This window comes from Nomascus leucogenys, chromosome 22a (assembly GCF_006542625.1).
Source record: "Nomascus leucogenys isolate Asia chromosome 22a, Asia_NLE_v1, whole genome shotgun sequence".
In the NCBI taxonomy this organism is placed as follows: Eukaryota; Metazoa; Chordata; class Mammalia; order Primates; family Hylobatidae; genus Nomascus; species Nomascus leucogenys.
The window spans coordinates 27,278,239-27,294,316 of NC_044402.1; the positions used below are offsets into that span (position 1 = coordinate 27,278,239).

General features: G+C 40.7%; 1 protein-coding gene across 29 annotated transcripts in view; it reads right to left on the minus strand.

Annotated features, from left to right (window-relative positions):
* The window catches only part of NRXN3 (neurexin 3), a 1,697,203-nt gene that overhangs the window by 1,562,817 nt on the left and 118,308 nt on the right, over positions 1–16,078 (minus strand). For 21 of the 29 annotated variants that reach the window (XM_030804196.1, XM_030804202.1, XM_030804195.1 and 18 more), the window contains exons 4-5: positions 9,850–9,879; positions 7,054–7,065 (exon numbers count right to left, since the gene is read on the minus strand). In XM_030804196.1, the coding sequence (XP_030660056.1) occupies positions 7,054–7,065; positions 9,850–9,879 (42 nt within the window). The remainder of the gene's footprint in view (positions 1–7,053; positions 7,066–9,849; positions 9,880–16,078) is intronic. The other 8 variants (XM_030804215.1, XM_030804199.1, XM_030804204.1 and 5 more) reach the window with 1 other exon arrangement.

Here is a 16,078-nt window from a genome sequence, read left to right on the forward strand (position 1 = left end):
GCAGCACTTTTACAATCAGACGTCCAACAAAAAGTGTTATTAGTCGGGCTTTTTACAAAGCATATGGTCTTTTCCACCTCTGCTATTCTGCTTACCACTAAATGCCTTAGGAAAAAAGAGAAAAACTCAATAATATCAATTAGATATTCTCTTTGTATAGACGGAAACCTGCGCTTCATCAAAAACAGGGCAAAGCTACCTCACAAGAGGACAATATTTTTGCTTCTATTTACACACAGTGAAAAACCACACTGCCTGGGTGTCTCACAAGGTTAATCCTTCTTAATGAAAGTTAAGCAATCTAGAGCCTGCCTACTGATTATTACATGGATAAACACGATTTTGGATTGAGTGGGGAAAATACACATATTTATTAAAAATAAATGGCAATTTTTTAAAAAATAAATCAACCAATAAAGAAAAAGAAGTAATGGCAGAAAGGGTCACAACGGAATCTTATAGTGATGGGCATATTCTATTTCTTGATTTGGATGGTATTTACATGGGTATATACAGGTTAAAAAAAAAACCTTTAAGCTGTATGCTTAAGAGCATGCATTTTATACACTTTGCACTGTGTATGCTATCCCTAATAAACAAATAAATGACAAGCAAATAAAAAATTCCGTATGTGTTCACACACAAAGCACATTTTCTTTTCTGATTCTGATAATGTAAAGTGTGAGTGATCAGACTAAATGATTACCTAACAATTTCCGTTTAAAATTAAAAAATTAATTTAAAAACTGCATATATAAAAATACATTAAAAACAATGCATTTAAGACTTTTTACTTGAGGAAAGGTGGTTGTTACATCTGAAAGCTATTTTCAAACTCCCATTGACTGTGAGCAAGGTGTCAGAGGGCTGGGTCTACGTTTGCTCAGTTTCTGTGTACTTAGTACCTAGCATATCGTTGGCTCTCCATCAATATTTGTTGAATGCCAAATAAGCATTGCTTTTCTAATATTGAAGCAGAGGATCTGCTAAATTCTAATACATGTCACCCTGGAATCTATTATTTTCAGTACACCTACAAATGGCAACTGCATATAAAAACACAGTACACCAGTATAAGCCTATTAATATGTATTTGCACAAACTGTACCTATACTCAGATATACGCTGCCCTACACACCTAAGAAACAGACCATGGCAGGTACAAGCCTAAGCACATGGGGGAAATGCACTTTGCTTATTCTCTCATTAAATATCTTTCCATCAGACTACTCTTTTGAATTCTTTACAAATGAGATGTATCTTAAAGACAACACAATTCAAAACATTCTTTGCCTGTAGGTGCTATCAAAGTCAAGTTTATGTGTGTATACATATTGATCTACAGTTGAAAATTATATATCTTCTAAGATTAACTAACTCAACTGGATAAGCAAAGGTCTATACAAACAGATAGATCATTATTCATACCTTAGAGGAGAAAGTATTTTATGACATATATACACAGACATAAAATCTATAAGTAATCAATAAATCCAAATTGATCATTGAGGAGGAGGAAACAGACATGTCGTTTCGAAATCTGAGAAATAATTTCTTTTGTGTATTGTCAATTGGAATTTAATTAAAACATTCTACTGATACATTGTACATTTTATTATTAAATCTTCTGTTCACATTAACACTTTTTTGAATGCTCCAAGAAACCTCCATGCAAAAAATGTCTTTGGTGTCCAGTGAAAATTTCTAAACAAGAAAAAAACACACTTTTCATATTTTTCAAGCACCGTCTCAAAGACATCACTGCCAAAAACACAGAGCTGCTAAAATCAAGCAATTTACGTTTTATGTTTAAAATAAATCTATTTTCCCCCACAGACTTTCAAAACATTAGAAGAAGAAAAAATACATGGAAAACAGGCTTCTTGAAAAAACAAAGCGATTTTATATTCATTGTCAAGAGGACAAATCAGTGGTGGATGAGAAACAGATGAGACAAGAGATGGACATATAATACTGCCTCTATTTTATTATAATTAGATATTTATAGAGCACAGATGAGTTTATTTTCATAATTAGTAGCTGGCATTAGTAAACGAATTTGCATGCTCAGTTGGCTATCAAGGCAGTAACTTATTTTCAAGGCTCTCAAGTCCTAGCAGGGACAAGAGGGGGCTCAACTCCTCAAATCAGCTTTCTTCATGTTATTACCAGTAAAATGCAATCTACATGAAATCATGTTCAAATTCATGTAGCTTGATTATCTCTTTCCAGTTTGGCCAGTGTTGATTAGCTCAGCATTAGAAGGCCAGTGATCAAATCTACATGGGAAAAATACACATAAACAAATCAAAAATGGCTTCTAAACTCTAAAGGACTAGAATAGATCTTAGGGTCAACACTAACGCAGTCCAGTGAATATAAAACTTTGTAGAGCAAAAGGAAAAAGAAACTAAATCCCCCTGCTGCCCCGGCCGCCCTAAAGGTTTAAAAATCAGTTTTTGATCATTATTGAAGATGTCAGATACCTCTCTCCCAGGTCATTCTCTGCATTCTCCATACCCTCCCCACACTTTCCCATACCACTCTACAAAAGCAACTTTACCCAACACACAGACCAGCCTCTCCGAAGGTAGTGCCAAGGGTAGGAAGGATTCTTGGTAACTGATCACAGCAATGGTCAAAGAGAAAATTAGTCAAACTACCTCCCACTATTGACATCCAGTAAGAAATCTTGAAGGAATCTTTTTCTCCTCCCTTCTTCTCAAGCCAAAGGTCAAAAACTTATGGCTCATGCACCAAATCATCTGGCACGCAGGTGCACACCTGTGTGTGTGTTCATACATACGTACAGAGGAGAAGATACCTTCAGATGACATTTTTATCACGCCCACTTCTGGCTTTTCTTGAGCATCTGGTGACTGTGCTTGCATCCTTGCATGGCAGCGATCAGCTGGAGCAGAGTGGAGACTGCTGCCTTTGATGGGACTTGCACTCTCCAGTTTGCCATGATTCCCACGATGACCTATTGCTTTTCTTGCACTAGGACACTACTTATCCCCAGGTCTACTTCTTCAGACTGGTCAGGTTCCTGCTGGCTTTGGGTCTGTGACCCCTGCCCTGAGTTCAGTTTCAAGGGAAGGTATTTGGTAACCTCATCCAGAATGGGCAATCCCTAAATGGACTAGAAGAAGGGGAAGAAGGCCAAAATATACTCTCAACACTTAAACAGAGGCTTTCAAAACACCTGACCAAGGCTGGTTGCTGAAGTCCTCTGTGTGAGCCACTTCTAGGTAAGTTCAAGCTTGTTTTTGGCCATGTCCTGCCCAACGGCCTCCTCAACAGAGTGGTTTTTGTTATAGCCTACCCACCCTGCTCAGTTTTGTAGATTTGACTTGACAATTGTTTCCATTATGGATTTACTACTTCATCATTCAGCTTTAAAAGAATGACAACATCTGAGGCATAGTCCTTCTTTTCTCTGAAAAATGTCTAAGAATAAATTCAAGACCTTTCCCACATTTATTCTGGTGTAATCTATAAAATTTTCCCACTGACACTTGCACACACAGGGCCAAGAGAAGGCCTTACTAAGGAGGGAAGTGGAGCCAGAACACGTGGTCTTACTTCATAACCCATTGGGGCTCCTTTGCTCAGTGATTTGGGGTCATTAGTGTTGTGATAAGGGGCACATGCTAGTAAGTAGAGTGATTTCATTACTAACATCAGTGTTGAAAATCTAATCCTGTCCATCTCCCCTCCCCCATATCTAAAATCAGTTGCTTAGTTCAGTTAAACCATTACTTAATTTTGTAAGCATTCATCAAGTACGACTCTGGCCCTAGTACTAAGCTTGTATAGAATGAGTGACAGAGAGGGCAAAGACACAGGTCTTGGTCCTTTGTGGGACAGGTGTGGGGGAGTGGATTGAAACACATGAGTAAATGTGACTCAAGGCAGTTTGGCATAGGTACCTTATAATACAGCACAAAGTCTGGCAGACTTAGGAGCCTTGGATCTTCAAGGATAAGAGGGAGAAGCACGTTCAAGGACATTTAAGAAAGAGAACAGAGCTTGAGCAAAAGTCTGAAGGCAAGAGAATGCAGTGTGGATGCAAGCAGAGTGACTTGGGGACCTTTGGAGATGGGGGACCTGGCAGGGGTGATGGGTGGGCAGAGGGGGTAAGCCCACTGAAAATAAAGCAGGGAAGGCACCTTGACAATTATACAACAAGAATCTACCCAAAATTTTGGAACAGATGAGCTACATGACCCGATTTAATTTTAATTTTGCTTTATTTTCACTTTTAGGAAGATAAACAACAGCAAGATAAGAGGATTAGAGATTTTGAGTCCTTTCTGCGTGGAACACACTATGCTAGACACATCTGGATGTTAACAAATGAATACATTTGTCTTCAACATATGTGCAATCTAGTAGAGAGGAGTGGTCCAAGTCCCAATTAACTTCCATATAAATTGTTAGAGAGGTACATGGAGGAAGAGCCCAACTCTGAATGGAGCATTCAAGGAAAATATCACATAAGAAATGAAATATATGTATTTTTCAATGGGTAGAAAAAAAGGGGATTAGGGACTGTTAAAAGGTAGAGAAACAGAATAAGCAAAGGTAAGAGATGATGAAATTCTAGAGAGGTTATTTGGTATTCCACTTGGCTGGAGCAGCAATTTTGTAGCTAAGCTTAACAGAGGAGCAGGATAAAGGTAAACAGGACCATATAAGGGAAGGCTTTGAAAGGGAGATAGCTAATCCTGCACTCCATTTGGTGGGCAGCAGAGTTTAAGCAATTCTCAACCACTGGATAGACTAGAAGAGAATAGAGGGGGAAAAAAACAATTAGGAGAGGGCAATAATTGAGTAAGTGCTAACTGGAAACTGATCCAGGGAGCTGACAGTAGAGATGCAAGAGACATTCTGGAGAAGAGTCTCAACAAGCTCTCTCTCCACCAATTGCCTAGGAGTAGGAAGGTTCAGGAAGGAGAATGATAGAAAGCAATTCCTGGGTTTCACACCCGGTGATAAGGCAGGTGGGAAATGCGTTAACAAACAGGAGACATCATAAAGGGAAGCTGGTTTGTGGGCAGATGATATAAATGTTGACTTTGAGCCTACTGAAGTGCCTCCCTTAGTGGGGCATTTACACAGACATATGCTACAGAGAATGCAAGGTGGTAGGCTGGAAATTATGACAGGTCAGTGTAGAGAGGTAGCTAGAAGGCTTAAACATGGAGGTCACCCTTGTATCCAGGAGAGGCAGTATAGAGTAGGGGTTAGGGGCACAGATTCTGGGTTTGGTTCTCACTTAGTAGTCATCGACTTACATTATCTGACTCTGAGCCTTATTGTTCTTATCCATAAAACAAGAATAATGCCACCACCTACCTCACAGATGAGTTATGAGCATTAAGTGTGACAAGCCCATTAAGCATATAGCACAATGGCTGGTGCATGAAAGTGTCAGCAGCTTCTAGTAGTGGTAGTAGCAGTGACTCCAAGAAAGAAAATAAGATACTCACGTGCAAAATCTAAAAAACACTCAAAACATCTATTTTATGGGATGCTGTAGGGGATTAGGGAAAGACAAGGAGACAGAGACAGACACTGAATCTAATGTATTGCCAATGAGAGAAGAGGCAACAGTGCCACATGCATCAGAAAAGTTGAGTCCTAGGCAGACTGGTGGCTGTGCCTATGAGGTCACCAGTGCCTTCCACTAAGTAGCGTCAGTGGAGAGGTGGAGATACAGCCAGATGTAGCCCTTTAATCATTTATTCCTCTTCCTCTCCCCGCTTTCCCACCCACCTCCTTTCAAAAGATACCAACTTAGCAATGGGGTAAGGGTTCCCCATGACAGATTTCTGAGAATGAAGCCACCTGGGATTAGCATAAACGGAACAGGCAATCAACCAACCCCAAAGTGGAAAGGACTGAACTGCTTCCAAGGCAACCATACATAACTTTTCAAAGACCCAGAAAAGCATAAAACTCAGATAAGAGATAGCCAGCTCACAGACGCATCACTGAATCCATGTTTTCAATAACTTGTCAGCCCCTTCTTTCTTCAACATCCTCATGGCATAAAACACATTTCCTACTTCTGTTACTTGCCAGTCTTTGAAGGAAGAGACAGCACACAGACTCATTGAGATAGGGGCTGGAGAATTAGGGAGGAAACAGGGAAGACTAGATGTAGATACATATTTATAATTTATCAATTAACCTCTCCCTTCACTCCTGAACAAGTAATCCAATTTGAGCTGGTGAGCCAGGTTCTCGAGGCTCAGGTCTCTGACAGCTTTGAGTAGAAATGGATGCATTACCCAAAGGTGTGGTGCGATGAAATGCATGTCAGAGTGTTGGTGCAAGATTGCACACTCAGCCCCTCTCCTTTTCTCTGCCCACCTGGCAAAAGGCTGGCTTTGTAAGTTAAAATCCTACGTTATCTCTTTCTCCTCTTCCTCCTGACTGTGTAACACATTTTCATTCCTGTGTTCTTTCACACCCTCCCAGTCCCACCCTTCTGAACCCATCACCCCATCAGAAAATTCCGAATCCCACATATACAGGAAAAACAACACAGGAAAAAAAGAGAAATAAACAAATATCCCCCCCACAATTCCACATTAAATAAAATTTCAGGCAATTCGCCAATCCTCTCCCTTTCTCATCTATCATCCTTCCCCCACCAATGTTATCCCCAAATTCAGTTATTCCAAATAATAGCAACAATGATACATAATTTCATACTTCCCCTGTTCCCTCAATATATTTACTGGGAGGGGATCTTAGAACACCCTCCCCCGTTCCTGCTAGAAAGAGTACAAGATCATACAGAAGGCCCACCCTCAGTTTAGAGGGAGGCAGGCCAACACAGAATCATCCCCAAACACTGAACATGAAGTGCACTGAAGGGAAATGATAGCATTGGCTTTTTATTTTTATTATTTTTCAGTTGTTGTTAAAAGCATTAATTTATAATCTGGACTGTATTCAGAATCGACAATCCTCTTGGATGCATGAATATTTCAAAAGGCAGATTGATAGTTATAATGATAAAAATAAAGTGAGCTCTACCTTTACTTCTACCTATAGAAATGAAGGTCCAATTAAGTAGAGGAAGCATGGTGTCCACCATGGAGGCGGCAAGAGAGAGACAGAGAGAGAGCAAGGAAAGTCAAACATCAGCACACTGCAGACACACAAAGAGACATAAAACACACAAAACAAAAACTCTCAACAGTAAAGGCAGTAGCATTGCAACATCCTGAGGGGGCAGCGCAAAACAAACATACAACGTGGAAGCTCAAACAAGCGGTAAACACTGTGACCAGCAAGGCTGCTCCCTCAGCTTCATGTTCAAGCTCCATCCCATTCATTTCTTCTCAGTCCCATCCTCAGAAACATGACAAAGTCTGCATGCAAAAGTACTGCACAGCCACATGTATGTGAAATTGCATGCACTTAATCTAAAAATGATTAGGGAACATCTCGGAGAAGCTAGGTTCTCCTGTATTTTCCTAACATTAATATGATTTATGAGGACCAAGAGTATAACACACATGTATAGGTGGTGTACACACAACATACATAAATATTTCCACACATATTTATGGGCACAAAAACAAATTATTAAGATTCAGTAGAAACCAGACAGAAGCCTCCTTTTTTCATGTTGAAGGAATAAGGAAAAGGAAAGGAGTACTGGTGAGAAGAAGAGTATCGGTTTTTTAGGTAATCATCAAATGGGTGAGAACAGATAAGGGGATAGGAAATGGAAAAGAATGAAAGGAAGAGGAATGCAGTCAAAAGACTGTCTTAAAAACAGATTAAACTTAAAGTTGCAACTTAAAATATTAGTAGCACCAGTCACCCAGAAGAATTCTGCATCCTTTCTTGAAAACCTCTCCAAAGAGGAATTCACAACATCCATGTCTGTCATTATTTCTTTCTCTCTTTCTATAAGGTACCAGACTTATTCCCCCGGAGCATGGTTGTGTCTGAAGCTCTGTGTGTGTGCATAAGGAATATAATATAGGCTCTCTGAATGTTTTTCATACCAGTGTTGGGATTTAGCCTTCCAAGATATCCATGCTGCATCAGTGTGTCTGCAATAAGCTAAATCAAGATCAAGGAAGTCCCCATCAGCCTAACCCATCTACCACACTCTGCCCTATGATGTGAGGCACTCAGTTCTCCAAGCCACTATAAAAGCTTGGAGAACTCCCGAGGGGCACCTGGGAGCATAAGGCTAAAGAATGTAGAAGGGGAAAAAAGAATGTAGGAGGGGGTTATTGGGACTCTAAGCGTCTGCTTTTGCTGTGTAACTTGTCACCAAAGTTGAGCCATCGAATTCCAGCAATTCATAGAGCTCGGTTCCTCAAAGAGATGTGCTTAACTCTCTCAAGCTACCTGCACACTGGTCAACATCAGGCACATCCCCTACTCATGTCCACCTCATAGTCACTTGCTGTTGGCCCTTCCCTCCCTCGCTAAACTGCAAGAACAGAGACTTCATCTCAGCCTCCTCTGGAGCCCCTTCTAATACTAGAGAACTCACCTGATCTCCTCTCCCAGTTCTATTTTTTGACATATGCTCTCTACCAAACCATCTCTTTATTGAAATTTCTGAAGTCCACACCACTGGTCTTGGCTTAGGTCTGGAGGATACATTTACACTGGAAAAGTAGGCTTCCTCCTTACCCTGCTTTGTCAGTTCAGAATGCCCTCGACTGCCCACTTCCACAGCTAACTGGATGCCATAAACAAACTTCTTCCAGCCTCGGGCAGTTCCTTGATTTGATGATACTGCCGTTTATGTCAAAAATGTCAGGGAGCAGGGGAGGGGAAGTCCCACCCTCCTCAAAAGATCAAGAAAAACAGGAATATATGGAATTATCCTTCTTTCCCCTTTTCTTTGGTCCTCCAGAAGAGGTGCTGAGTCCCATGTATATTTCAACACGACATAGTCAAGAAAACTTAGAGTTTTTGGTTACAGGGCAAGGCAGGTAGACCAATCTTGCAATCATCCCAAGGCTCAGAAGAAACACAATAGCAGCAATTGAACTGTGAAGGAAAAGACAATTTTAAGTAGGCTCAGCTCTCAACTCCTGATTTAGGCTGATAATGTGGAAAATTTTTATTTAGGAGAAAAAGGCTTCATTCACATCCCACCCTGTGCTTAGCTGAGCTGAATTTCCTGCACAGTTCATTCCCTGCATATTTGAATATTTTAGGTTGCAGATGCTGAATTTACAGATCTTTATATGCAGTTTTCTTCAGGGTGTATAATGAGTTAGAATTCTGCCATGAGGACATTAGCATGTTCTTTAGGTGGTTTTTGATTTTATATAAAACTGAAAACAGTCAAACCCACAAGGGCTTCCTTTGACCATGGAGGGCAGATCATTATGGGCAGTGGAATGGAGGGGAGGACAAAAAGCAGAGGGAAATTCAGGGAGGAGCCCAGCTCCTCTCCCCCAGCCTGGAGCCCCGGCATGGGGCCTGGGGAGGAGCAGGAGGAAGTTAACCGCTTGGTTGCTCTGAAATTAGCTTCATTCACCCCCATTATCGACACCGTCATGCCTGGTTTCATGCTTCCCTCTCGGATGCAGCCCAGCAGGGCCAGCGCCCAAAATAACAAATGGTGGTGGAGAATGGAGAAGCCAAGGGGACAATGGGGGTGGGAAACCATGATGCATCAAGGAAGGTGCCCCCACCCCCACTGCAGGGTGGTCCTGCAGCCGGCCTGGCCCAACGCAGGAAGGACAGGCAGCGAATGGCCTGCCAGTGACGATGAGGCTCTGTGACCAGCCAGAGGCACGGAGACAAGCAGTTCAGGCAGCTGCAGGACCACAAGCACAAAGCACCTACCTTGTTCACTCATCATGAGGTGGGAGAGGCCTGAGGAAGAGAAAGAGGGAGAAAAGGAAGAGGAGCGGGGAAGGGTAAGGAAAAAAAGAAAGAAGACAAAGTTAAAATCCCAAATGCAGTACCATCTTAATCCTTGAGTAGAAAAAGGAGTAGCAGGGGCCACACGCTTGCTCACACGTCAGACTCCACATGCACATACCCTGGGACATGCAACAAACACGGACACCCCAGCCTTCCTGCTGCTGGGCAGAAAGCCTGGCTTTCTAGCTTACAGTCTTGTGTTTGCGCAACTGCTCTGGGCCTAATCACGAGAACTTTCCTTTTACCGTTGTTCTGTGCAATAGGTAGGATTTGTGATAGATCTGTTAAAGATTAAGTCCCTTGGGAAGCAGACTTAAGATGCCAGGTAAAGTAGGTTTCTTTCTTTTAAATTACTTGTAATAGTAATACATGGTCACTGTAGAAACTTGGGAAAAATCATCAGAACAAAAATAAAAATATCAGTGGCAATCCCACCTTCCAGAGACTACCATCCAACTTTTTTTCTCTAGATAGTCTTTTCTACAAAAATTGAATCATATGGAATGTACCAAATAAGTTCCTGCTTGCAAGAGTTGGCTCAGACAACCTGGAACTGTTTCTATCACTGTCATCTTAGCCCAGGGACAACGATACCACTTCTTCCACTTCTCCCCCACCCTCTTTCCTAGAAAGGCCTCCACACTTGATCAGGGAGGACTAGCCCAGCACTGATTGGTTATAAAAGGTATGTAAAGTCCCAATAAATAGATAACAGAACCTCTGGCTATATTATTATGGAAGGCAAACAGCGATATTAAGAGCTCCTTGGTTCAGGAAAGCACAAGCCTTGATAAATCTATTAAAAAGAAAAAATGTTCAACCACGAACCAATTGTACCAGTTATCTGCTCTTGTATTGGTTCTGTTATTACTGGAGATGTTTGACAATATCAAATCACTCCAGAGAACCTTTACTTTGAGCAAAATTCAGGGATATAGGGGATTAATAAAGGAAAAAAAAAACCTCTAAAGTATGGAAATCTCTAAATGTTTTTGGAGATTACTAGAGATTTAGAAAAGTAATCAGAGACAAAATATAGGTCAAGCAACTGACTTTTAAAAGATCAATAATATATTAAATACACAGATACATGTGCCATAAATGTCATGGGGTCTATTTTTTAAACAAATTTCATTAAACTATAATATTTTAAATAGAGAGTTTTAGTATTTGTTGCTCTAGGACCAGGATAAATACTCATGGAAGAATGAAATCAAGACAAAACAAGTTATTCTCATGATTGTTTTGTTCAAAAAATTCACTTTGGGTCTTTTATGGGGGAAGGGTATAGTAAGAAGAGAGGAGAAAAGGCCCTAGACTTGGTTAAGAGAAACTTCCATAGAAATAACTGTTCTTAAAATGTCTGTTGGAGTATATGGCAAGGGGAACAGGAACAGAACAGGTGTATGAATTCAGTAGGTGACCCTCACAAGAGTGGCTCACACCTATAATCCTAGCACTTTGGGAGACCAAGGCAGGAGAATAGCTTGAGTCCAGGAGTTCAAAACCAGCCTGGGCAACATAACAAAACCCCGTCTCTACAAAATAAAAATTAAAAAATTAGCTAGGGGTGGTGGTGCATGCCTGTAGTCCCAGCTACTCAGGTGGGCACTGAGGTGGGAGGATCACTTGAGCCAAGAAGTTTGAGGCTACAATGAGCTATGATCACACCACTGCACTCCAGCCTGGGTGACAGAGCAAGACCTTGTCTCAAAACAAAAAAAAGAATAACGAAGATCTAAAGAGCTACCTAACAGTCAAATAGAGCGTTAAAAAGGGCAAATATTTTACTTCTGAGATTAAAGATATTTAGCAGCGGCAGGAAGTAGTAGGAAAGAGATGGAAGAGTCTTTATTTGACCCACGTGAATATTTTTTAAATTTACCAAATAAAGAGTGAACAGGACATCTGGTAGTAAGAGCAGATTCAAGCCTCGTAAAAACCCCTACAGTTGCGCCTTATCTTATGTGCTTCCCAAAGTGTATTTCACTGACGATCTACATCGGCCACCTGGAGATGCTTAGTAAAAACGAAGATCCTGGGCTTCACCCAAGACCTAATGAATCAGAATTTTGGGAAGGAGTGGGGGCCAGATCTGAATTTTAAACGAGTTGCCCAAGTGATTCCCATGCTTACTGGAACTTGAGAGCTACCCCTTTAGAGTGGCATATAAATCAAATTTTGGTAAATTAAATCGTATAATAAATGCACTAAGGGGAATTGGATATTTAATAGAACCCTGCAGTGCACCCTTTTGTAAAGGGAAGAATCCTTTTAAAATGCAAATAACTCACCACCTGTGTTTTAAAATTGAAATATGTACTTATCAGGTTTTATTAAACTACGTACGTAGTTGCAGTATTGCCACTCAAATAAAATGTTCATATTCAACTTATAAAACTCTTAAATAGAAATACTAGGCCAGAAAACGAGATATGTGATCCTGATGCCAAAACTTTGCTTTTATAGCCAATAAAGCAAAATGGATATGAATCAGTGTGACAGGAAACAGGACTGGGGGGAGAAACCATGTAACCATAATATGGTTTGTCTTATTTTGCTTTTTGAGAAAAGAATTATCTTCCACTTTCAAGGGCTTTTACATCAGTACATTTTCTTGCACAAAGCTGTCCTCAGAGCTTGCAGAGTTAAAAACTGGAAACCAAGAATTCCATCATGCCCAGGTCTATTTTGAAATTCTGCTTCTCTGTCTTCTACCTCAAAACACTCCTACTTGCTGCTAAAAATCTCAAGCCCCTCAACAGTGAATGGAAGTACCAACAACCAGCCATCCAAACAATTCATGTATCTACCACATGCATAGACTGAATAAGGTAGTGGGGATACAAGTAAGTGTGGGACATCATCCCTGACATCTAGAGTTCAGTCTAGCTGGGAAGGTGTGCATGTGCTCTTACTTACACACACACATATTTGACATATATACTGATACCTGACAGTGATGCATGGGGGTTAAGATCAAGGACTTCAGAGCCAGATTTGATTTCCATCTGTGCTACTTTCTAACTTGTGACGCTAGGAAAGTTGTTAAACATTTCTTTGCCTTGATTTTCCTATCATAAAATTTGACTAACAATAATGCCTACCTCAAAAGTTATTTTGAGGATTAATATATAAAAATTTGTGCCTACACATAGGAGCTTTTTCTTTTCTTTTCTTTTCTTTTTTTTTTTTTTTTGAGACAGAGTCTCACTCTGTTGCCCAGGCTAAAGTGCAATGGTGCAATCTCAGCTTACTGCAACCTCCGCCTCGCAGATTCAAATGATTCTCCTGCCTCAACCTTCTGAGTAGCTAGGATTACAGGTGTGTGCCACCATGCCTGGCTAAATTTTGTATTTTTCAGTAGAGATGGGATTTCGCCATGTTAGCCAGGCTGGTGTTGAACTCCTGACCTCAGGTGATCTGCCCGCTGCAGCTTTCCAAAGTGCTGGGATTACAGGCATGAGCCACCACGCCCAGCCTGACACGAGCTTTGTAACAGTTGTTGTTGATGTTATTTTTATTATGCTATGGAAATATACTGACATGTAAGGCAATACCTATTATAGTACCTGACAGACAATAGGTGTTCAGTGTGTGTTTGATGATTGAATGAGGACTGAATGGATAATTGCTAAGTGTCAAATGATTAATTCAGACAATAAGACCAGTAGGGACTATAAAGAGGCTTCCAGGTGCTCAGAAAAGGTTTCTGGAGGACAGAGGAATTTTTAACAGGTCTTGGAAAATGGTTTAGGGTTTAGATGGAGGACACTCCAGGTAGCAGCACGAGCTATCAGGATCATAAAGTGCATTGGTAAGGACTTTTCTGTTCAGCTTTTCAGAAGCAACCAGGACACTGCCAGGCATGCGATTGAGACATAACAGCATGCTATACAAATAAAGGAATGAATACATATGCATAGTTCATACAGAGAAAAAGTGAAAGATGATCCTAAGAATCAGAGTATGGAGGTCTGGAGTTTCAAGGCTAAGCAAAGTGGACTTGATCTTGTCACTGATGGGAGACATTGAGGGTTCATAGGCAAAAGAAAAACCCAAGGAAGATGTTATCAAAGAAGATTATTTTTGCAATACTGTGAATGAGATGGATCGGGGGGAAAGAGACAGAGGCACAGAGATCAGTTACAGGGGAAGGGCCTAAATTAGTATCATGGCAGTGGGAAAGAAAAGAAAAAAGAGGATTGAACAGGCTTCAGGGATGGATGAGATGCTTTAGGAGAGGGCTGGATGGGAGACTGGGGGAAACAGTAGCAGAAATAGGAAGGTGGGATGGAGTAGGGGGATGGATTCAAGGTGGTGGGGACAATAAGTTCTGTTTGACACATAAAGAGCTGAAAGGAGGAATCAGTCAAGCAAAAGATCCAGTGTGCCCTTAACAATGTAAGACTACAGTCTGAGAGAGAGTCAGGACAAATATTAATATAAGGGCTTCTCACAACCCCATTCATAGATAAGAGGGTCAGCACCTATGTCAGTGAATGACACCTCAAAGGAAAAGGGGTTGGAGCCCTGAGTCTTAACCTGGGAGGAGTGGGGAAATATTAAGATATCCTGGAGGTTCTTTTTTTCCAAGTATATTCAACATTAAGATATAAATGTTGAAATAATTTTACATTTAAAAAAAGGAAAAGGAACTATATGGCTTTCCAACATAAATTATAGAAAATAATGCTCAAAAAATCTTAACTGAGTAGGATATAATTAGCAAGAAAGGAAACAGAGTCTGTGCTAGGTATGCATTCTCTATGTCGTAGATGAGGAAGGGGTAAAAATGAAGATGGACCTTCTAGTCGACCTCAGAAACAGGGGGTCAAAATGCCTGCCCATCAGCAGCAATCTCCCAGGCCACACAGCCCTAGGACCAGCACCCTGGCTGATTTTGGAGTTTGGCATTTATTCTGGGCTTGATATTCCAGGGCTGCCAAAAGAAAAGGCACAGGCTAAAACGGGGGCTCATGGAAGCAGAGGGGACCACACCTTTCCAAAACAGTCTCACCATTGGTTCTGGCTTTGAACAGATCTTCAACTATGACTCAAAATGCAGCACCATTAAAGTTCACCTAAGGAAATTAGGAATTGCCAATGTCAAATTCTTATGGAACTACAATTCCTTTTTTAAAAAATAATTACAAAAATATAAGAAAGCAACGGAAGTGTCTCCTGTTTGATGTCACACCCTGGAAAATGTGCTACTCCAGCTGGATCCCAACAGGATGTCTGATACTTTTAACCCTTCCACCTCCCTCTTTCTAGTCCTATTAATATATTCCACCCTTCCTGTACCTGCCTATCTGTGGCACACAGGTTCTCGGGGTACATAGAGGAATAAGAAGAGAAAAAGATCACCAGGAGATAAGACATACAAAGTTGAAATTGCCTTAGAATAGACTGCAAATCATATGTAAATTATATGCAAAGTACACGTAAGGCCCTCTAAACTATGTTACACCCTTTGGGAAAATCCCCATGGAGATAGCTATAGCTGCTTTTGCAGCTCGGGAAAATGGAAATGGCTATGAAAGCAAAGTCATTTGTAAGCGGCTGTGGCCATCATGAAATCTGTCATGAGAATGACTAATACAGAGAATAGAAACCATTTACTGAAACAGGCAAGAGGAAGATGTAATGTTCAGGAACCAGGCCAGAAGTTGAAGGCCTCCATCATTTAAGTTAATATTGTCTCCCCCTTAAATCTATAATATCCCACCCACCTCAGACGGTTTTCAAATCCATCCTTCTTTCCTTCACCCTGGCCAGGTAATTGGCAAAAGCATTTCAGAGAAGGAAGGAAGTCACTCACAAGGGGAGAAAAAAAGAAAAAGATTCAGCAAAGAAGAAAAAAAAAGTTATCTCTGCCAAGACTTTTATTTCACTCGCTTTCAGAGTAACTTTTATCTCAGTAAAAAATCCACATATATCATCTCTTTTTTTCATAGTGAAGTAGAGAAATTAAATGTCACTAATTGCTGCAAGTGCCAAGTGCCAACGATGAATTCTTATGAAGCCACAAGGACTTTTTAAAAGAGTAATTACATAAAATCAGAAGGTCATAGAAACATTCACCTAATGTTTCTGGAAGAACTCAGGAGATATTGAAGGGGGAAGAGGGTGGGCCCCTGAATTT